Source organism: Centrocercus urophasianus, unplaced genomic scaffold (genome assembly GCF_019232065.1).
Source record: "Centrocercus urophasianus isolate 14NV4802_14NV808 unplaced genomic scaffold, USGS_Curo_1.0 seq_23, whole genome shotgun sequence".
Lineage (NCBI taxonomy): Eukaryota > Metazoa > Chordata > Aves > Galliformes > Phasianidae > Centrocercus > Centrocercus urophasianus.
This window is the reverse complement of record NW_024884789.1, coordinates 1924046-1946659: the sequence shown is the minus strand read 5'-3', so window position 1 is coordinate 1946659 and position 22614 is coordinate 1924046. Positions and strand designations below refer to the sequence as shown.

At 48.1% G+C, this 22614-nt stretch overlaps 1 protein-coding gene across 3 annotated transcripts in view; it reads right to left on the bottom strand.

The window, feature by feature from the left end:
- The window catches only part of IGDCC4 (immunoglobulin superfamily DCC subclass member 4), a 78627-nt gene that overhangs the window by 39079 nt on the left and 16934 nt on the right, over positions 1-22614 (bottom strand). For all 3 annotated transcript variants that reach the window (XM_042823949.1, XM_042823950.1, XM_042823951.1), the window contains exons 2-4: positions 13605-13934; positions 5722-5863; positions 729-862 (exon numbers count right to left, since the gene is read on the bottom strand). In XM_042823949.1, coding sequence (XP_042679883.1) covers positions 729-862; positions 5722-5863; positions 13605-13934 — 606 coding nt within the window. The remainder of the gene's footprint in view (positions 1-728; positions 863-5721; positions 5864-13604; positions 13935-22614) is intronic.

Sequence of the window (22614 nt, the reverse complement as noted above, 5' to 3'; positions counted from 1 at the left end):
AAATCCCTAAACAAAGACAAAAGGAGCTGGGAAGCATTTCAGAGTTTTCAAGGTGAAATCTGCCATGTAAACAAACAGGATTCAGCGCGAGCAGACCGACATGGCCGAGGGACACCATCCAGAGAGCAGGACAGCTCAGCCAGACCTGGTGATCTCACCCACTAGCAGGATGAGGCTTACACAACACCGGGAAGTATGCGGGGTCTGGAGACCCACAGCACTAAGGCTCTCAGCTCCCTTCCCTTGCCCAGACTTGCCCACCATGCTCCTGGTTTACAGAGAAAAATGCACACAGAGGCTGAGGCCCAGACAGGGGGGCAAAGGACAGCTCACATGCAAAGCCCTGCTCAGTCTGCACCACCTGCAGAAATCCCAGATGAGGGTGTGCCCAAATGGCACAGAGATCTCTGGAGCTTCCCCACAGCTCGGCAGTGAGCCAGCCACATGGACACAGTGCTTGTCGGCTGTCAACGTGCTGCTCCTCTGGAGCAGCTCATTATGCAATCTGGGGTAGACACAACACTGCTAACTATTCCATCCTCTGACTGTTTCTTTTGCTAGATGGTGCATCTCCCTCTACACGTCATCCTTCGCTCATCTTCTACCTTGCCATCATGCACAATTTCCCAGCACGCACACAGAATCATCACAGAATGACTTGGGTTGGAAGGGACCTTAAAGATCACACAGCCAGACCAAGCTGTCCCTGCCAGCACCTTACACCTTACCTTTCAGGACACTGAGGACTGCAGCGTTGCTGTAGCGCTTGCGAGCAGCATTGCTGGCCACGCAGTGGTACACCCCTGCATCACTCTCCTGCACGTCAACAATCTGGAGCACACCATTTGGAAGAGTTATAAACCTGAGTGAACAAAGGAAGAACATTAGACAGGATATGCCTTGCCTGAGCTATTCATCAGCTCAAAGCCCTTTTATCTCTGCCTTTTTTCCTTCAGAGGTATCACTTGCAGGTCCTGGTAACCACAGCAGAGTGGAACTGATGCATCCCAGTGGCTGAAAGAATGAGTGGTTCTTAAAGAGCAGCAGCTACCGACCCACCCATGGTTCTGGGGCCTTCACAAGATAGATCAGCTTCTGGGAGACTAGGGCTTTCCTGATGTAAATCAAATGCAGAGCAGAAAATAATGTACACACACATTCCTGCCTACAGACATGTAGATATCTAAGTGTACCAGTGCCTTTGCACAGAGTCTGCCACTAACCTTTCACAAAAGGTTGGAGGAAAAGCCAGAGGAAAAAAAAAACCACTGCATAGAATCTTTTTCCTGCCGCACCTCAGGTACACAAATGGACCAACTCACACACAGATGCACCTTCATGGCCCAAAGCAGCCAGGACAATGCTCCTGCAGTGAGCAGCTGCCTGAAACCATGCCATTCCCGGGTTGTGTTGATTACTTTTGTTCTCACAAGAGCTCCTGGCTTTCATGAGCTGGCAAACCTACACCCAGGCATTCAGCATCCCTTATTTGCCCATGGGGTTCTACTGGGGAACACCTCCAAGGAGTGCAGTGGCTACACGGCTCGCAACATGAACACAATCCTTGCTGCATTATACTGAACAAAGCAGATGATTAGCAATTAGCATAAAAGTAGGAGCTGGTTGTCAGCATCTCCGTTTTCTGCCTGGATTCCTAGATGGCAGCCTCTTTATTCTTGAATGCAAGGCGCAAAGCCTACGTGATCCTTTTTTAATTATATATGAGATCCATTTTTAATTGCAAACCTCTATAAACAGAGCTGCCGAGCTTTGACAGGCAGCTCTAGGTTATCAGTCTTCATTATGAAGAGGACACATTCAAAGGCAATTGCTAAGGGGAGAGACAGCAGCTATTCCACAGCAGTAGCACAAAGACAAGTTATAGTCATGAATGCCAGCCCTTTCATCCACAAAGATTCCTGAAAGTAGCCCTGATAGGCCAGATACATGGAATCAAAAGGACCTTAGGAGGTGATCCACCCCACGTTCAAGACGTGGTCACCAAGAGCAGCTCACCCAATCCTGCAAAGCCTTAAACCTTCAGCAATGGAAATGCCATCCCTGCCCAAAGCAGTCTGTTCCAGAGATTAACATCCCCACTGCAAACCTAGAGCCCAGCCTGGACCTCAGCTGCCACAGTCTGAGCTCTTCACTTCTTTGTCTTCTGCACAACAGACATAGAAGACCTAACAGAGCTTCTCCCATCACTACATGCACCATCCTACAGCCTGATTTAAGAATACAGACTTGCTGAAGCTTCCCATATTAGCAAGGGCAACTGCCCCAGACCCCAAAAGCCTCAAGCCATGCTTGCACTGTTTCCAAGATACTTTTCTCAGGATCAAGTTCCACAGTCCCTAGGAGGAGTCGTGGTACCCTGAAAACCCTTATAAGGATGCCTCATTAGGACACAAAAGGAAGAAGACAAATATTTGCATCCTCTCAGCACTGGAGGGAAAGCTTCCCACTGCGATAGTATTTATTTTTGTCGTGCATCTGCTCTTTGAGTCTGTAATTAATATCAACATATTTCAAGCACTACGCAAAGCAACTCACAGCCACATGAAGGAGACTCCAATTCTGTATCACAGAATCGTGGAGGCTGGGAGGACCTCTGGAAAACCATCTATAGCCTTCTCATCTACAGCCTTCTCCCTCTGGGGTAAGGCTCTGGTAGGCCAGGCTGCTCAGGGCCAAGGTCAGGAAGGTTCTGAACATCTCGGAGGATGCCCATGCTTGGCCACCTTCACAGAGAATTTTTATCTCACATTTAAATAGAATTTCCCAAATTACAGTTTGTGCCCTCTTGCCTCTTCCACTGGCTCCTCACTCTTTCCTCCTCATGTAAGTTATTCACACACATGGATGAGATCCCTGCCAGCCACTCATTCCCCAGCCTGTCCTGGTGCACAGGAGGGGACGCTTCCCTGTATTGAAGCCTCTTAGGTTCCCGAGAACCCATTTCTCCAGCCTGCCCCAGTCAGGCAGCTGCTTCTGTCTGCTTTCTAACACCTGGAACTTGCTGAGAGTGAGCTCTGCCCCACCATCCAGGTAATTAATGAAAATGTGAAACATGAAGTGTCCAGAAGTGCCTTCAAGATGTTCTACAAGTTTACAAAGCTTCTTCAAGCTCTTTGTGATCCTACAGCTGTAGAGCAAAGAATATTCTAGCATTAACAGCCCACTTCCCTTTCTTACCTCTCCCTACTACACTGCTGCCAGATACTGACTGCAGATCATGTGATCTGAGGTACATGCTTATGTGCAGACTAAAGATCTCCATTTAGCAAGTGTTCATTTTGGCTGTACAGAAAACAATCAGCAATTTGGAGCCCGGTGTGAAACTCAGCCAGACAGAAACAGAGAAGAGATGATGCCAAAAGCTGTAGCTGCATCCCAAAGCAACTACAGTCCAGTGAAATCCTGCAAGCTGCCCCTCAGCAGCTGATGCAGATTTAAGACTTTTCTTTTTTAAAAAGTACTTCAGAGCCAGAATTGCAAAATAATTCTGTCTTATTTCTATGCAGAAATTGGATTCTGTCCTGAACTTCAGCAGGGTGGGAAAGGTGTTTTGAAAACGTCCCTAAACAGCCCAAGAAGTGAAGAAGTGCTTAATGATTTTTTAAGCTAAGACTTCAACACATTCAGGGTGACACCACAGTGGAGCCTGTGTGCAAGAGTGCCATGAGAAGAAGAAAAAAAAAAAAAAGAGGTAAAAAAAAAAAAAAGCTATGATCAGTTTTATCAGTTTCCTGTGATTGTTCTATCTGTCATAAAAGAAACCATAAGCACCAGTGTAAGAGTATTATCTGCAAGGCTGCATCTCCAGGCCCAAAGCCGATGTGTGCGTACATCGGACGGCGCTGTGTCAGAATACAAAGCCATCCCCCGATGCTGCCTACCCAAAGGACTGCACTTTCACAGGCTCATCAGATGTGTGCACAGGAGGGAGTCCCAGAAGCAGAGGCTGTCCCCAGGCCTGGTCGTTTGGCACCGTGGGGTGAGGATAACAGAGGTCTGGTTGGCAGCCAGCGTTTCCTGGAATTCGCTTAATTCCTTCAAAAGCCGGTTATATTAAATCCAGCAACAACGAGACAACAAGAAAGCAAATCCTTCTGAAGAAGCATATTAGCTAAAACACGATTTAAAAAGCAAGATCTGCAGCTAGAGATTACGCTCTGGTTTTTACAAGGAAAACAATTTTCAGGCTGCCTGTGTTGAAAGCAATCTCCGAGCAAGTAATTTCAGAACATCCATCCAGCTGTCTCATTAAAAAGCCATTGCCCTATCTACGGCACACTTCCCTCTGCCATCCCTTCTTTTGTTTTGTTTTGCTTTTTTTCCTTTGCTTTTTTATTAATTAATTTTTGTCTCATTACAAAGCAATAGCTTTGTATGAACCCTAGAACCCTTAGATGCCACTCTTCAGACTCAAGTAACAGAAATCATTTTTTGTTGAAAAATTATTTCTAGATCTTACATCCCCCTTTCTTTTCCATCTTCTCCCCCACTCCTGGCTTAATCTTCTTGGGAGAAACAGCTCCTTCTTCAGAACAGAAATGAGTTTTTGGAAACTAAAAGACAGCATGATCACTGATCCCATGCAGGGATGATGTCTACAGATCAGCTCTTATCCAGCTTATGATTTATTCCCTTCCCTTGCCTGTAAGTGTCTTTCATTACTAAAAGCAACTTTCATGCTGCAGGACTCTAACCCTAAAAACAAAATGTGGGGTGTTGAACTAGATAACCCCATATTGTAGGAGTAAAATAAGTGGAAAGATCACCCAGGTTACTGAGCACACACAGAGCTCCAGAGAAATCATTTACACCAAGACGAATCTGGGTGAGAGAACAGTGAAGAAAATGACTGGCTCTAAAGTCACTACTGAAACGAAAGAGAAATGACATCTGGGTTCTGTCAGGTACACGCAGCCCCAGCACCATCCTCCACAGCCAGCCGAGGAAACGCTCCTCAAGCCACGACCCAATGCCCCAGAAGGTTTCCATCTACTGAGCTTTGCACAGGACTGCCCCAGGCAGCCCCTACTGCCTTGCTCTGCTCCACGCACACGTGGGCTTTTACAGGGTGCAGGATCTGTGCTGTAAGAACCTGGACAATCTCTAGTTTCTCCATTTGCATTTAGGTGCTCTGCTTGTCAGCATGCTTGTTTATTTCCCTTGAACAGATGAGGGAGTAAGTGGCTGATAAAAACCATGCTGAAATTGTGCATCCTTGCGTGCAGACCTTCCAGACCACCAGAGAATTGAGGCACAGGTCTCATTTAATTACTTTGCTCATTAGCCAATTTCTACCCAATTTCATTTCTACAAACTATTACAGACTACAAGACTATTACAGAGCACTTGGTCAGTTGTGGCAAAGGCTCAGGAAGAAGAGGTAACAAAAAAGGGAATGATTTTGTTCTTATTGCTATTTTGGGCTGTTTGGTTTTGGCTTTTTTTTTTTTTCTTCAGTTCGTTGGATGATGTTTGGGGAAAGCCTTCCTTTGTCTTTGTGTTTTATCAGCTCATTTGCACGGGTCCCTCCAACAAGTGCTGCTCTTTCAGCACTTCGTTTTCAGGTGGAAAACTGATTCAGACCATTTCTCTCCTCATGCTAGCTTTTTATGAAAGACTTTCACATTTTAAGTGATCAGGTTTGGGATTTTTTTTTTTTTCTTTTCCTTTAAATAAATGGATAAACAATCAGGACATCACCTGGGTTCTTCTGGAACAGCTACGTGATCCTTCTCCCACGTGATGACAGGGGAAGGTAAGCCTTCGATGCGGCACTCAAACCGAGCCATGCCATTTTCTTCCACTGTCTGCGACTCCGGCTGTTGGAAGAAGCGTGCCAAGCCTGGGAAAAGAAGAAGGCAAGGCAAGTTAGGAACTTGAGTTTCTGCTGAGAAACGCAGACCTGGTATGGAGGACAAGTTGGCTGTAAATGAGCCTGAAGTGCAATTCCTCCCTTTGCTATCCCCTACAAGCCCCCAGCAGTCCAAGAATGGCAACTGAAATGTTTCAACCTGCAAATTTGCTTCTCACCTCATTTTATCCTTGAAGGCAACAGTGTGAGAGAAGACAGACAACTAGCTGGTTTTGCCAGTTGCTCTTCTAAATCGCTTCCTTTGTTCATTTGCTCCACTGGGGAACCGCACACAGAATGAGAAACAGAAGAGGGGAAGCATGGGTTCCCCTTTACCTTATGGCACACTCATAGCCCAAATCAAGAACAGGTAAGAGGAAGAACAGAGCCAGATGTCATCCTTCGTGACCAAAACTCTGCCCGCAGGCTGGCAATGCTGGAGCAGCACATACTTCATGGTGGTGTTAGCCTGAGGAAGCACGTGCGTTTTGAAAATAAAATGCTTTTACATGCCCTATTTTAACCTCAGCATATTCTCAACTGTCATTAGAATCCTGTTTCACTTAAATAGTTATCGCATGTTTAAAGCGACTCGTTGCTCTCTGCAGCAGTTGCAGACTGGATTCTCGCACCAGCTGAATGCCAGGTAGAGTTCTTCAGTTCAATGAATGATAATGAAAAACCCCTTTCTGGAAAAGTTTGAAAAATAAATTAATATAAGGCCCCAATTCAGGCAACAGTTTTAGTATTTTCAAATATACTCCGCAGAGCACCTGAGTGCAGAGTAATTTCCAAGAACTGCATGATCTTTTAAGCTCACGTTAATATATTTTGCTGAACCCAAGAGTTTAAAAGGAAATCCATCAAACACAAGTGCACTTTCAGGTTGGCACCATCAAAACAACCTCCTTCTTGTATCCATAATGCTCTTTCCTGTTGTACTCTTTTCATCCTATGAGTGCAAATGAAAGCACTTTGTCAGTCTCCAAAGGCTCAACATGCCTGGAAATGGCACGAAGGTATGCAGGAACCCCTCTAAAAAGATGAAATCTGTCAGCATCTCTGTTCTCTCTGCTTCAAGTCAGGTCACCTGTTTTTCTTCCATTCATTTTTAAGTGGCATAATCTAAGCTGATACAATGGAGCCCCAGATTTTCCAGCAGCTTTAGATGAGCCTCCAGAGACGAGAAAACTTACATGCAAACCATGGGCTACAAACAGCAATGCCACTGCTAACAGCAGCAAAAAGGCTCCATAAATTGCAGTAGGCAGCTCCTCACTCTTTGCTCTCCCATGTGGCAGCAGGCAGGTGTATTTTATACATTTTCCTAAGAGATGCAGGGTGTTCAGCAAGCCAGGCTCACCCCTGCACATTTTGCCATGAAGGCCAAAGGGGTACGAAAGGGAGCAGTGCTTTTTGAGTCCCTGGGCTCACCAGAGCAGCAACCTGTCCCAAAACAAACAACAACTGGCTGCCCCTTCCCCATCCCCTGCCAGACCTGTGTCTGCAAGCTTGAAATGCACTGTTGAGAACCAAACCCTGCCCTACACCTCAAACCAGCCCCATGCCTGCTGTGCTGGGCTCCAGCATGGCTCTTCAAAAGCAAAGAGCCAAGAAATGCACCCATGACAGATTTCTCATTACGGTGTGGAGGAGTGTGACTAAACAGTGACCCTGATTAGGGAGTGCAGCATCCTGAGAGCTAGCAAGGGCTGAGAGCTCAGTGGCTGTAGCACGTGGAGTAAACCTTCACTTGCCTGCTGGTGTCTCCTCCAGATAGCTCTCAGGGTGGGACTGGGAAGCTGGGCAGCTCTGCCATCCAAGTATGGGATCCTGTTCCCTGTTACAGGGACATCCTGTTAGGACATCAGGATAGGGATTGCTGAGGACATCCTGGGAAAGAAAACTATCTCAGGAAGCTTTGAGAGGAGCAGCCTGCAAAGTCATGCACTGCCTGGAGGACAGAACAGCAAGGACCTTTGTGCACAGAAAGCAACACCAAACCAAGGTAAGAAAAGTGGAAAGGTTTGTTTGATGCAGGGCTGAGCAAGAACACCAGATCTCAGCACTGGTGAGATTCAGGTAAAGACAGCCTTCCTGGCCAACTTCACTGCTGTTCCACAAGCATCTCCTGCACCAGCACAGAGCCATGACCATGGCATGCTGGCATCCTTTGTGATCCTCTTCTGTCATCCAAGTGATGTCTGGGTGGAGAGGAGGAGGCAGCACATGCCTGGCACCCACAGAGTGGCACAGCCTGGGCTCAGAGCTGTTCTGCAAGCTCATCCTAGGAGTATTCAAGCAGGGTCTATTCTCTTTCCTTAAATGTTCTTGCGGAAAAAAACTTGCTGCAGAAGATGATCTTGCAGGTAATTTCCAACCTTGTGATTCTATGATTCTATGATTCTGCGATTCTGCAGAGTAACAGGTTTCAAGGAGGCATGGAAGAAAAACGCCAGGAGTGAAAAGGGAAACAAAGCAGACAGATACAACTCAATGGTCTTTTCAACTCCTCAGCTAGGGTTTAGCTCACTAAGCCTGCTAAAAGCCATGCCATGCCACAAAACAACTCCCAGCCATGTTGTGCTGGTTTCCCTGAGCACCTTAAGGCCACTCAGTAAAAAATGACGGACTGCAGGTGAAGAGGTGGAGGAGCACTACAGAAGCGTGCCAAAGCACCACACTGCGCCTTTGGGAGCGCATCACACCGCTCCCTTCCCACTTACATGCTGAGCCCAGCTGGAGCCAAGCTGTGTGCCAAGGCTCCCAGCCCGGGGGTGCCGGCGGCACAGGGAATGCTGCGGGCTCCCCCCCTCCCAGCAGCACAGGAGGCCCTGAGCTTGGAAAGGCTGCCAGGCAGCAACACTACACCCAAGGCAGAAAATGCAGCCTATGCGAGGAATTCCGCCTTCTGAAAGAGGCTCACAGCTCTCTCGCACAGTGCTTTGCCCCCCCCCCCCAAGTCTCCACGTGCACATCCCCTGCCTGCCTTTTGTAATTATCCCAAGGTGCTTCTAAGATGGGGGGGGTGACTAAAGCCCCCAGTGAGATCATATATACTGCCCAGACAAACTGCTCTGAACTGCTAAATGGGACGGGGAGGCAGCAGGGAGACTGCAGGATTTGCTGTGATTGGTGTGATTTGCCACGGTTCCACAGCGCAGAGGAGGCAGAGCCAGAGCTCAGTCTGCAGGCCAGTTGGCAATGTAGGACCTGTGCTGCCCAGCTTACCCTCACAGGGCTCACTCCTACCTCTGCAGAGCCACTGGTTCCGTATCTACACCCAAGAACATCCAAGAGGCACAGCTACAGGTGATCCAGAGCCTGTGCACTGATGTGCTGGAAGTTCTCCGGCCCAATTGGAGGGAAGCAGAGAGACCTGGTGATGCACCTGGTGCCCAGAATAAATAGTATCAAATCCATAAAGTAAATCCCTAAAAATACAACTAAATCCCTGTCTTTCAGAGACAGTGCAGCACAGAGAGCTCTCTCTCAGGAGAGGAGCCCATGCACACACGTACACCTCTCCCTGCTGCAGCCTGTACTGCCAGCTGCAACACCAAACCTCTGCAGCTCTGCCAGCAGCCACACGGCGCAGGCCTGTTCCCTCCAGGCACAGCAAACGTTTTCATCTGACAGCTACAATTACTGTAATTTTCTAGAACCTCCCTCGCACAAAATGTTTAGGCTAAATTAACAGCTTTAACAAATCTTCACCAATGTAGTTATTAACAAGTAGAAAGCTACACCTTCCCACGATGACAATAACGCCCCTGGTATTTCCATGTAGGAGCAGGCATGGCTTGGAGAAACCTGCAAATCTAATCCAGCAGCCCAAACAGGCTGTACCATGCTTGTACCATGAGCCATGGTGTGCAGGTGGTGAACAGTGACGCAGGTCTCAGCCAGCAGCACACTGGGATGAGCTCCAAGGTGCTGTTGTGTCACACATGTATTCAGCAAAACATGAGCCAACACAGAGGTGACAATGGAAGGGAAAGCATGGAGGGCACTGCAGTGTTAGGTTCCCCTGGAAGGCACTGCTGGGGCCAAGGCATCTGGGCACCTCCACGTGTGGCAGATCCCCCACCCATCACTGCTCTGTTGTTTGTCCCACCAAGGCTGTGCTCCCTGGGTCTCCTCTGCTGGCTGTGGCTGTCCCCAGTGATCCAAGCAGTGACCCAGCAAAGTCCCAGGCACTCAAGAGGACGGGCGGCACCCAGCACATGCATGAATGTCTTCTCAGAAACTCCTGAAGGAGGGCTGCCTATGTGGCCATCTTCATCGCTCTAGCATGGGCAGAGAGAGCCTTTCATGTCCATGCACATAACAGCAGGCTTATGCGTTTTGGCAGCTCCTGTCAGACAAGAGATGTGGACTTCTGTGCCTCCTTTAGTAATCACCTCCAGCAGCCTACAACTCAGTCCCTCATAGTGCTTCCTTGGACACTGCTGCCCTGTTAGCCAGCCAGCCTGCAAACTGCCCAGCCTCTGTCACTCCAGCCCTCACCAGGGTCCCATCTGTCTGCACCAATCAGCCACTCCTAGTCTCCCAACTCACCTGGCTGACAGCGAGCGCAGCAACGCTGGAGCTGCCCTCAGCTTCTGGGGCTACTAAGAAGGTATATCTAATTGTGTAGAAGCACTAAGAAAGCAAGAGAGAAGCAAAATAAGTGCCTGAATGCACTGGTGCTGATAGGAGGGCAGTCTGGCAGGGCTTGTCCCAATTGCTCTGCAACTGCCTTGGCACTGAGTTGAGCAGATGCTGAGACAACCCACAGCTCCAGTCCCACAGTTTCCTCATGGTACTTTGCCTATATGGGGCAAGGCAGTGGTGAATGAACAAAGAAACGAGTATGAAAAACCACAGGAGATGACTCGACGTTATGAATGCTAAATGTTCTTGTCATCACAGTGCTGTGTGGTGCACAGAGCCCTACAGCACAGCACAGGATCTCCCCTGTGCGGTGTATCAGGAGCGCAGGCTGAGGGTAGTGTTGATAGAACCTACCTGCTAAACAGGTTTTCATCTGTCTGGTATTGATCAGCAGCGCCCAGGGCAGTCAGCACAAAGAATAACTCCATCTACCCGTAGACAACTTCAGACAGACTGCTGTATTCAACCAGCAAGAAAAAAAAAGAGCCTGTACGATCCTCATTTGCACCAGCTGAATGCTAATGCAGCAAGAGCCTCTGCCCACCCCATGGAACAAAACACAGCCAGAGATGCATTTCATTAATAATTCTCTCTCTGCTCTCCATTCAGAAATGAGTGTTATGTCAGGTGCATTCATTTGCCATAGCAGCACCTTGCCTGTGCAGCTGGCTGTTAAGGAGGCCTACGGATCCACGTCAGGAAATGAGCTGGAAAGTTCACCCGTAATTCCTTGGTTCTGGGAGGAACCCACAGAACTCCTCTGCAAAAATCCACAGGGAGGGAAAGGCAATCCACGCCTGACTCCCATTTTTGAGACATTTTCACTGTTCTCACTCATGAAACACAAAACAATACACCCAAATCCGTAACAGGCGCACAAAGAGATGCACTGGAAAGGGAATTGGTGCCAGTTCAGGGTGACTGAGACTGGGGGAGGAGGAGCTGAATAGACCACCAGGACTCCTGATGCCTCTTCCACTGCAAGTCTCCCAGACAATATCTGTATGCAGAATCCTTAACTCCAGTTTGCAAGAACCCTCGTGAGATCCTCAGTGGTCTCTGTGTAGCACGGGTGATACAGCATCATCTGCACGTTCACTTACCATAGCTCTGTGCAAGTTCACAAGCATCTCAGCCCTAATTTCCCAAGACTGGGAACGTGTTTCAGGCTTGCATCTCACGGCGTGCTGTCTGGCTGCATTTGTCAACATTTACATAGGTCTGCACTAGAGAGAAGTGCTATTGTGTTTGTATTATTTTCTAACCTCTCTTGTTTGGTAGGTCAAGGAATCATTTATTGGCACTCTCATACTTAAAATAGCTGTGGTAGCCATTTCTGAATACAAAAGAATTTTATTCTTGAACAAAGATTCAGTGGCTCAGATCTTAGAGTCTTGTTCTGAGACTGAAATGAAAAACAGCCTGAAGAGCTCTCTTTCATCTCTTCCATTATAGAGGGACATTTGCCTCACAATCGATCCCGACACGGAGTGGAGCAACACTGTTTGACACACAGACAGATGTCTGTCCCAGCCTCAGTGAGCACCGCCCTTCAGTGTCTGGTGCTGCCCCAGAGCTCTGAGCTCCGCACCATGCTGAGATGGGGTAAATTCTGCCTGTGGGAACACCCCACAAAGGGATGATGGCAAAGGCTGCCTGGGAACACAAGTCCAAAGCCCAGTCTCTGTGGGAAGAAAGGTTTCCATTATGGGCATTTCAGGCCATGCTGATACACAAAGATGCCCTTATCTGGGAAGCCACAAGCAGACTGCTCTCTCCTGGTGCATAATGCAGTTGGACAGCAGGGGGCTGGACACATACTTCCAAATTGGGATGTGCTCAGTGACATCCAAGCACCATAAAACTGCTTTGCCTTAATTGCCTTCTCGCCATACCTGAAATTAGCAGTGCTGCTTTAGGAGAGCATGCTTGGAAACTGACATTCAGGGCACCTGCCCCATCCAGGACCTCGTGCCTCCCTTGGCCCCACCAAGCACATAGGGAGCCTTGGCACCCCCCTGCTCACTGTGGCTACCAGCTTGGGCTCTCAGCAGATAAGTTGCATTAAGCTCCTGCTTTTTCGCCACTCGCTGTGCTGAGGTCAGAGCTAAGATTTCACAAACAAAGGACATCTGAAGAGGAGACATTCAACATCCTGTCTGTCAGAACCCCACAGCGTAGATGAAAGACCCATAAGGCCTCCCTTGGTTCATCAGATCTTAACTATGTTCACAGTCTATCATTTTCACAAGACCACACTCAGACACACTAAAGCCATCAGCGTCACCAGACATCGCAAACAGGGAAAGCAGCAGATGCCCCTACAAGGCTGTTCTGATTTAAGCTAGTGATGGAGAGCAGGGACAAAGGGGAACTGGGACCACCTGAGCACAGCCTGGCCTGTTTCCAGCACTTTCTGTCCTCAGGTGGCCACCCACACCCACCTGACCATCCCTCAGTGATAACTCTTTCAGTAGCATAACTACGCTGCTCACTCATGGCAAATTCCCAGATGGGACACAGAGCTCAGCACAGTCAAGCAGGGAACACAGAGAACAGCAAAGCATGTTGTCCCACCCCAAACAGCTGATTCTCCCAGCTGCTCCCATGCAAGTAATGCAGGTGCATTCTGCACACACCATCCAAGACTGATGGATGCATGGGGAATGCAAAGGACACTTTCTCCCAACTCTTCCCATCACAGTTCCCCTCACACCAGGAGTGCTCAGGTTCAGAGCAATGCTTCTTAACTATATCTACTACAGCCTTTGCCAGGGTTGCCAGAGCTCCACAGCCAACCCCCCCCCACCCCACATTCCTACAAAAATGGTGCTGACACATGGCTTTGAGGTACTGATTTCCCCAAAAAAGCAAACACCGATTTTTGGAGAGCAAGTATGATCTTGGTTTTAATTTAAGGCTCATGGCACTTACCTGGGAGTGTTGCACATGAGAATGCCATTGGGTCAAGAGAGACACCACAGCTTATCTGTGGGCTGTCCCAAATCCCACATACACATCATTAATAGAATTTCAATTCATAGTCATTAGAAAAGAAAAAACAAGACCCACTTACTTGAAAATCTGACTGCAGCCGTTTGACTGGTGACAGCCCCTAGGGAGCTGTGGGACACACAGGAGTAATTACCCTCAGCATCAGCTCTCTCAGAGTATTTACTGTCCTTTGCCATAGCCTGCGATGAGATGAAGAGCGATCCATTTGGAAGCACGTGCAGATGTTCCTGCTCCACTAGTGGAAACCCATTCCTCTTCCATGTGATATTGATCACCTGCTCAGCAGGGGCCAGGTTACAGTCCAAAACCACGACTTGGTTTGGCTCCAATATCACCTTTGCAGGACCAGCACTACAGCTCAGCTCCACAGAATCCCCTTCCAACAGCCTCCCTGCAAAGAGAAGACAGCATTTCTTCAGGGGTTGCCCTGCTCGGTTAATAACATCCCGGTTATACACAAATGTGGTTTGGGATAAGACATGACATTCAGCCCCATAGTACCGCCAGCACCTCCCATGACACCTGTGCACTAACTTCATCATACATCTCTTGGGCTGCAAGCACAGCCAGCACCACCTCTGCTGCTCCCCACCACGCCCAGCAGCAGCCTTGTATCCACACTTGCTTTTTCCATCCTGGATTCAAGCACAGAACAACTGCAAGTCAAAGACGATGCAGCATGGGCCCCAACCCCACCTTCACCTGCCACAACTGCCCATAAGTAGCAAATACTTCCTCCCCCCTGCCTCCTTGGAAGGATATTCCTACTGCAAACTGGCAGCCCGAGGGGCAGCCCCACATGCTCAGCCAGCTCAAACCCTCAGGCAGCTGTGTGCTGCAGCCGCAGGCAGAGCGCTGAGGGGCCGCGGGCTGAGCTGAGCTGGGTTGGGGCTGGCCCACTTCCAAACCCACGTACTCATAGGAGAGCTCCACCTCTGAAACAAGGCTCAGCATTTCCTAAAAGAATATTGCCATTAATAAAATGCATTTGCCGTTAGAGTCCTCCAGAGACACTAAGTCAATGTTAGCTGGCAGCGCTGCTTCCACACACCAGCAATTTCAATCTCTGCTGCACTCAAACCATCACCATCCACTCTTTTTATGGCTCTGCTCCAAATTATTTTGTCACTGCTCCAATCAGAAATGTTTCCTGCCTCTATAACAAGTTTATCAACACTGGATATGAACCACATGGCTCCCTGCCCGTCTCCTATCGCAGAAGGCTACAGATTAATTTTATAGGAATTCAAACACTCTATTAAACCTGCTACTACCTACTGCTGATAAAAGGGCTGCCTTTTAAAAGCGTGCGAGTTAAGCAAGCAATTAGGAGCAATGACACGCAAAATTACACGTGCAGGGAGATGGAAACTCCGGGTGTCCCGTAAGGAAGGGCCTTGCCCTGCCCACACTTGGGGCTCATTTGGTGCCCAACTAAGCACGCAGGGACAGGTACTCATTAGGAGGCTCCAGCCTTCTCCATGCTTTACCCCTTACCTCCTCTGAACCAGCACTGCCAGCAGCGTCACATCAACGCATCTTGAGCATCAGGTGGCCCATGTTTCTTGCCAGGCACTCCTGCTCATTGCTCTGCAAGACAGCCTGCATTTCTGTCCTATTTTCTGCCTTCCTCAGGCTGCAATTTTAATGGTTTTTTGCTGAAAATACTCCTCTCAGAGAGGCGCAGCATGCGGGGACAGCTGGCAGCTAGGAATAGAGCAGAGCTCTGCGGAGTGCTTCCTACGCCAGCACAGGTTGGCAAGAAGCAATTATCAGCCTCTCAGGCTTCTGCCTTCTGAAAACCAACCTGCTTGCAGTCCGAACTGACAGCACCACAGCAGAAGAAATACGTGGTGTTCTTTTTTTAATATGTGATGGCATTTCTTTACCCCTGAATATTGCCCAGATCTTCTCCCAAGACTCAAAACCCAACAGGATCCAAGCTGCCAGCTGAAAAAAGAAGCACTTACACAACTCAGAGCCTGGCTGCAGACTCAGCTCAGGTCCCTGTGCTGCATCAAGAGAGCATAAACAGTCACTGGAAGGAAATACATGTGAAGCTGAACACACAGTCCAGGAACATGCTCACCAAGGCACATGTTTCACCACGAGCAAGGGATCCTCCATGAGAAACCAGTGCTTTCTCTGCTTCTAAGATTTGGTGCACGTGCTGAGCTGCTTGTGTGAATGCAGTCTCACTGGATAACGACAGGAGGAGGTTGCCTCAACACTTCACCCCAGTGAGCACACACATGCACAAGATCTTTAAAAAGCAGCAGTCACTCCTTTCCTGGAAACCTGCTCGTACCACACAACCCACTCAGTAACAGCAGCAACTAACCTCCAGGGTATCAATGTTTCTACTTGTACACATCTACAGCACTGCCAAGCAGCGCAGCCTCCATGCAATGCTAAGAGATACACGAGTGCTCAAACCACTGCCCTTCATCCCAGGAGCGCCGTAAGTGCTTCCAGACCAAGAAGCCAAGTAAAAGCCCTGGTGTGCTCACAACCTGTGACATCGGGCTGCTCTGACAGGTGAGCATAGGCTGCCCTCAGCCACCCAGCCTCTTCAGCCCCCAGTACTGCCGGTTTTTAGGGACAAGCCCTTGGCACACACAGGTTGGGGCAGCAAGTGCCCAGGACTCAGATGTAGCATTGAAAAAGCTCCAACTACACTTCTGATGTTCAAAGAACTGTATAAGCACTCCCTGATTAAACAAAACATACCTTCCAGGCTCTGAAAATGTAGGAGGAGGTCTGGTTCAAAACACCGCCCTAAATTAGCAAGCCTGACAATGAGATAAAAACGCTTTCAAGGAAAAGGATCAGAAGAGAGTAAAAGTGAGATCAAAGACAAATGAAATCAGGAATGTTGAGTGCTTACAGAAGCTGCTGACTCTTTCCAACCTCCATTCTTCATCGTTCAGTGACAGAAATAGATACAACCCTGCTCAAACACAGCCCCACGCAGCCTGCTGCTCACCTTCGCCCTCTTGCCTACTGGAGGTAATGGATGAGCGAATGCAGGGAAGCCACCCCACACACCACCTGCCTCATGTAGCAAGCACAGCCAATTCAAGGGAGAGCTGCAGCAGAACAGAGGCAGGCTGCTGAGCCAGGAAGACTTCTCACGTCTCAGCTCAGGGCAGGTGGTTCAGCTGCATACCTGTGCTACGGAGCTGGAGAGCTCATTGCCTTTGGCTACTCCAGGATGCAGCTTCAAGCATTGAAGCCTGGCAGAACCGCAAGTTTTCAGCTCATGGATCTCCAAATCGAGGCCATGAAACCCTGTACAGCGTTCCCCTATGGAAGGCAACACAGCTTCCACATTCAAAGCAGGCTTTTACATCACAGTACGCAGAGCAACACTCAGAAATTGCCTAACAACTGAAAACATTTCAAAATAACTCTTTGGAAGATAAAGTAGGGAAAAGGGGACCAAAAGCAGAGAGGGGATTTACTGGGAGAGAACAGAGATGCCTGTGTCTGACCGGCCCCAGGTAACAGGCAGAGCTCACACCAAACCTCACTAAGGCCAGCAAATCACTGAGCTGTCCCAAGGTAGTCAGTAGTGGTTCAGGACTATGAATATATATGCTAATAGACACATAACATGTAGGTATATGCAGCATCCATCTATATGCACACACACAGAGTTCTGCAGGAACATAAACATACTGAAATATTAACATACTGAAATATTAACATGCCCTGAAACAGAGGGCCTTCGATGCAGCAAGGTAAGTGGTTTGCTCCCATGAAACCACATTCTCCTCTGGCCCCAGGTGTTTTATTCTCTCCAATGTTGCCAACACCTACGCTACACTACACACAAAAACAGTCCAAAAGATAAAAAGTCCTTTTCTCCCAATTTATTTCATCACTTCCTCTTCCCACTACCCACCCATATACTTTTGCTGCCCATGCTTAGTGAATAAAAAGGCAGCATCTCCTCTTGAACAGCAAAGAAACAACCAAAAAAAAAAACCCAAAAAACCCCACTCACAAAGCAGGGCCTTGCAGACAAACACAGGCTGTAAAATCTTTAAGGCACAGCCCCTGCCAGCAGCAGCCTTCATTCCAGACCCAGCGCAGGCAGCTACAAACCATGTTAAAGCAGCCAACATCTCCTTCCCAATGCACGCATCTCAACACACAGCCAAAAACAACTCCTGTATCTCCTTTCCTCTGCACCAAATGGAGGCAGAAATTGACTTACTATTGAGCAAAGGGAAAGAATCAGTTCTCCTTCTTTCATGATTACAAAACTGTAAATAACCAGGTGAAGTGTGAGCTAGCTACACAGCAAGGTTTGACAGATCCCTGACATGCAATTACTTGGTCAGAGGCAGGGCCCTCGGAGCAGTGTTTTCACATCACAAGACGCAGTACTCCAAGCCCGTCAATCTGGTGGGAGCTTGCACTCCGTGTCCGAGTCCAGCACAACACACCACCGGCCTCTGTATGCAGTTATTTCCCTGCCCTGGGGTTCACCACGCAAAGCAAGGAGGAAAGACCTGCACAAGTGAGATGCTTGTTCTGGTGAAATTGTGGCTATCAGCAGTAAGCGTGTCCTTGAGCTCTGTTACATGGCACAAGCAAATAAAAGGTTACTGTTCAACAGGAGACTGGTAGCTTCGTTTGGAGATGTCCCAGCTTCAAACACGGCTCTGCCATTATATCACCAGACAAACCCTTAACAGCTGGGCAGCACAGCTTTTCTCTAGCTGGTCACAGCACCTCCTCACCACGGCCACAACCTTACTTCCATCCAGCAGCCCTTCATCACAGCCACAGCCCTGACCCCATCCCAACAGGCTGTCCCAAGGACAGACAGAAGGGCAGTGTCTGGAGAGATACACCATCTTGTTGAACAAACCAGCTGAGCAAAAGGAAGCCAAGAAGGTTTAAGCACCTGCAAGGACTTCTTCAGGACTGAGCAGGGCACAGCAGAAATCAAGCCAAGCTCCAGGCACTGTCAGGCTGCACCCCACCACATTCATTTAGGGCTACATCCAAGCAGACAGCTTCACGCACCCCAACACCTGCCCACTGAACCTACTACGTCAGCTGACTCAGTAGAACCTCTCCTACTCTTGAAGCACCAAGACAAAATACTGCTACTAGTGGCACAGGCATCTGACATCCTGCAGCCGAACCCAGATCCTCACCTACTGCCACAGGAACCCCAAATCCGGGTGGGACCCCACCAGTCCCAGGGTCCCAGGGCACTACTGGCTCTGTAACCTACCCCAGACCATTCTGACTGTCTGGCAATTGCAAGGTTTACACCTTCCCTTCAAGTGCAGGACAGGCATCTTTAGCACAGATAGAACTTAAGGCCAAAGCCATTTAAGCAGAGCTGCTGACAGCCTCCAGCACCTCTAAACAAAACCCTCAGTGCCTCTAACCCAAAACAAATAAAGTTGCAAAGAGCCAGACAGGACCCGTTACAGCACAGGCTGTACAGGGAGATTAATACTTCACAGGGAGCAAAGTACAAGGGTTTTTAATCTGACACACTTCCAGAGCTGACATCACTCCTGGCTCTTGGCAGCCAGAGATTTTCCTGGGGAGCCAGTGTGTTGCAGGTCCCACGGGCTGGAGCCTGGCCAGCACGTTTCCTATTCCACACACATCTGGCACTTTGGAACCCTTGTGCACCTTGCAGAGCTGCAGCCAAAGAAAACCTTCCCAGGAGCGAGGAACAGGCAGTGCAGGCACAGCACTCGTCGTCGTGTGTGTTCTGCAGGATACGGGGCTGCAGAAGGGCTGCTCCCCGCGCCCCACATCCTGCAGGAGGTGGCAGGCATTCAAGAGGCAGTTTAAGCCTCTGTGCTGTCACCCCTCTTAATTTATGTATTTATTTTGGATGCTGAACTTGCGGAACTCAACAACACAATTAATCTCATTTAAGTGGGAGCGAACAGCACCAAAGAAAAAGTGCAGTTATTACTTAACAAATAACTATCAGCACGTCAACTACTGTGCTATTGTTCTGCTGCAACCTCATCTTCTGCGGATGCTCTTCAGATACTCCTAGAGCCACAGAAAGACTTTAATTTCACATTGTCTAACTCAGAGAGCAACTGTACTTCAGTGCATTCCCTCTGCGGAGCGAACGCTCACCCAGGCAGCACAAGGGGCTCTCAGACCATCTCCTGTCACTGACGGCACCACAGCCTTTCCCAGCAGCCCAGCACTGCGAGCAGCCTGCATGCAACACCACAGGGGCAGGCGAACAGCAACACCCTCCCTTTCCCCCCCCCCCTTCCTACAGCTCCACTTCACTTAATTATAGACATCTTCGCATCTAACGGTTCTTTACGAGGCTTGGTGGCTTTGGAACATCGATCCTAACCCATCCACTTCATAGCAGCCCATTATTATATTTTCACATGTATACAAAGCCCCTCCATTTAAAAGTTAAATTAATCATAATTCATCGATCTGTTGTAGCATGCTCTAAATGCAGTTCTCCCCAAAGAACCGTGCTGGGCGAGAGCCCCTTGGCTTTGTTCTGTTCAAATTCCTGCTTAAAAACAAGAGAGCAGAAGGGATGGCACGAAAAACAACAACACTGTCTGAAACAAATGCGATGTCACATTGCTGCTTACAAGCTGTATCTGAAAAGCCCGATTTTATCTAAAGCTGTAATTAAGGTAAATAGGTTAATGACTAGACTCACTTAGATAAAAGCAAAGGCTGCTGAAGCCCCTGGTAGATGAAAATCTGTACGTATAAATATCACATACCAGGCATCAAAGAAATAAAGGAGTTGAAAAGGTTTCCATCTAAGCGTTTTAACGATGCTTCTGATGTTCCTATTGCTGAAGCCAGCTGCAGCTGCTCCTTTTGGCTACCAGAGACCACAGCCACTGACCTGCAGTGGATTGTCACCCTGCTGACTCTAAGGTGGCCTTAGAGTCCAACCACTGAAGGACAGAACCGGTTTCTAGGAAGGACCAGAGACTCTCATGCTTCTGTGCAAGACCAGATTGGCCAAAGCATCTACAGACTGCAGCATCCAGTAGGGATGAACACAAAACCAGCTCTCAGCTGAGCGTGGGTTCATCAAGATGTGTGCTATTCCAATGCATCCCCTGCAAACAGATAGTTCAGAAAGATTAAGCAAATCAATAGCACTAATAATTTATTCATTGTGTTGACCTGTCAATAGCAGTCATAATGCTAGAGTGCCTGACTCTTACACGAAGGTGAAGCCTTTCCATTTCCTTCTCTCTGATCCCAGGAAGGCTTTTGAAACAGCAGCTGAAGTCCAAAGTGGGCTCTGCAGAAGCCTCTACTTCAAGCTGTCATCCTTCTCTTTTCATGTCAATGAAGCAGAGCTGAGATGACCACTGCAGAAGCTGCTGCAAGCGTGGGATGCGTGGTGAGCTCAGGACAGAGCTTTGGGTTCACATTCATACATTTACAGTGTAGAGGCATATTAAAATTACAAGCTTGAACAAACACACTGGAACAATAACACATCAGAGCCCTGTAATTGGGCCCTGAAATATACTTAGCGAAAAATACAGACCAGCTGCAATGTTGGAAATGCTCCTAATGCTATCCAAGGTAATTATTGGTAACAGACCATCAAACAAGTGCATTAATATGCTCTGATCAGAGGGAGAATCAGATGGGCAGCCTGGCACAGCAGCCTGTACCTGCAAATTATGTAAATGATCGGAAAGAGCAAAGCCCCAAAGCCCTAGAAACACTAACTGTAATGAAAGTTATTAAATGCTATTTTTGTTATCCGCTGGTGTTAACATTATAGGGCCCATTTGCTGAGGTAACTGTAATTTTGCTGCTGAGCAGCAAGCTGAGCTGAATAAGCCTGAAATTTGCCATTTTAAAGGGCTCCATCAAGCTAAAATGACTGCCTGGGATTTGCATGATTTCCTGGACAACATTTTAAACACTTGCGGCGTTTTTTTACTGACGTTCGGAGGAAATCCATTCACGTTGCTTTTGTTCGAGGCAGAAGTTCCTGTTTTTATTCCATGCACACGTTTGATCTGTAAACATCACAGGAGAGTCCTAAAGGATCTCCTGTTACAATGTTATCTATTTCTGCACTTGAACTATTTAAGTCAATCGTATTTTTAGGTCATACTTTCATCTTCCAATGCTTGAGAAAGCTAAAAACATGCAGCACGATACGATCTGCAGTAATGCCTCTTGAGAACATCAACCAGAAAGTACTATTATCAAACAGAGGACACAGAGCTCTTTCACCTATGGGCTACAATTAAACTCAAGTAGGTTCTGTGCCATTTTCCTCAGTTAGCAATTTTACATAATCCACAAGATAAATAAAAACACACTGGATGGAACAGCATCCAGAGAACGCATCATCCCTCAGTTCTTCAGCCCCCTACGGAGCAGCACGGTGCTCAATTTCAAACCGTGGGTGAAGAAATGAAGGCACAGAGGAGCGACACAACACGGGGATGTGCTGCAATCAATGCAAGCAGCCCCAAGCAGCAGGAGGGGACGCAGCTCAGCAGCGATATCCATCCACACACATGGGATGCTGCAGCCCAGAGTGCAGCCAGCTCTCCTGAGCGTTTCCACTGCTTGCACCGAGCTCAGAAAATTAAAATGATATTTTACGGTTAATGGTTGGAACAGGACCTGTGAAGTCCTCCTCACAGCCCCATTTACAACACAAACGCCAATGACAGAGCAGCAGATGGTCAGAAACACTCCCCCAGAATATTCAGGCGATTCTACTTGAATCCATGCCCAAATCATTTAACCTTAATGGATTCTTTCATTAACAACCAAAGAAAGGGAATCTGGTTGCCAGGACATTAAAATCACTTTTTCAATTATACCGTTATAAAATCGAACAAATTAGCTGTAATTCTTAGCTGAAGCCTAAATGAAAGCACGAGTTTATGAAAGAAATGAAAATTGATTTGGATTAGTGGGCATCGAGGGCTTTTTAAAAATTAACAAGATTCTTGTGACTTCATAGCATGGATGGATTAGCTGGAGGGTTTGCTGCCCTGTGTTTGGTACCTGCCAAGGCATCGCAGCTGGCCCCGCTGCAT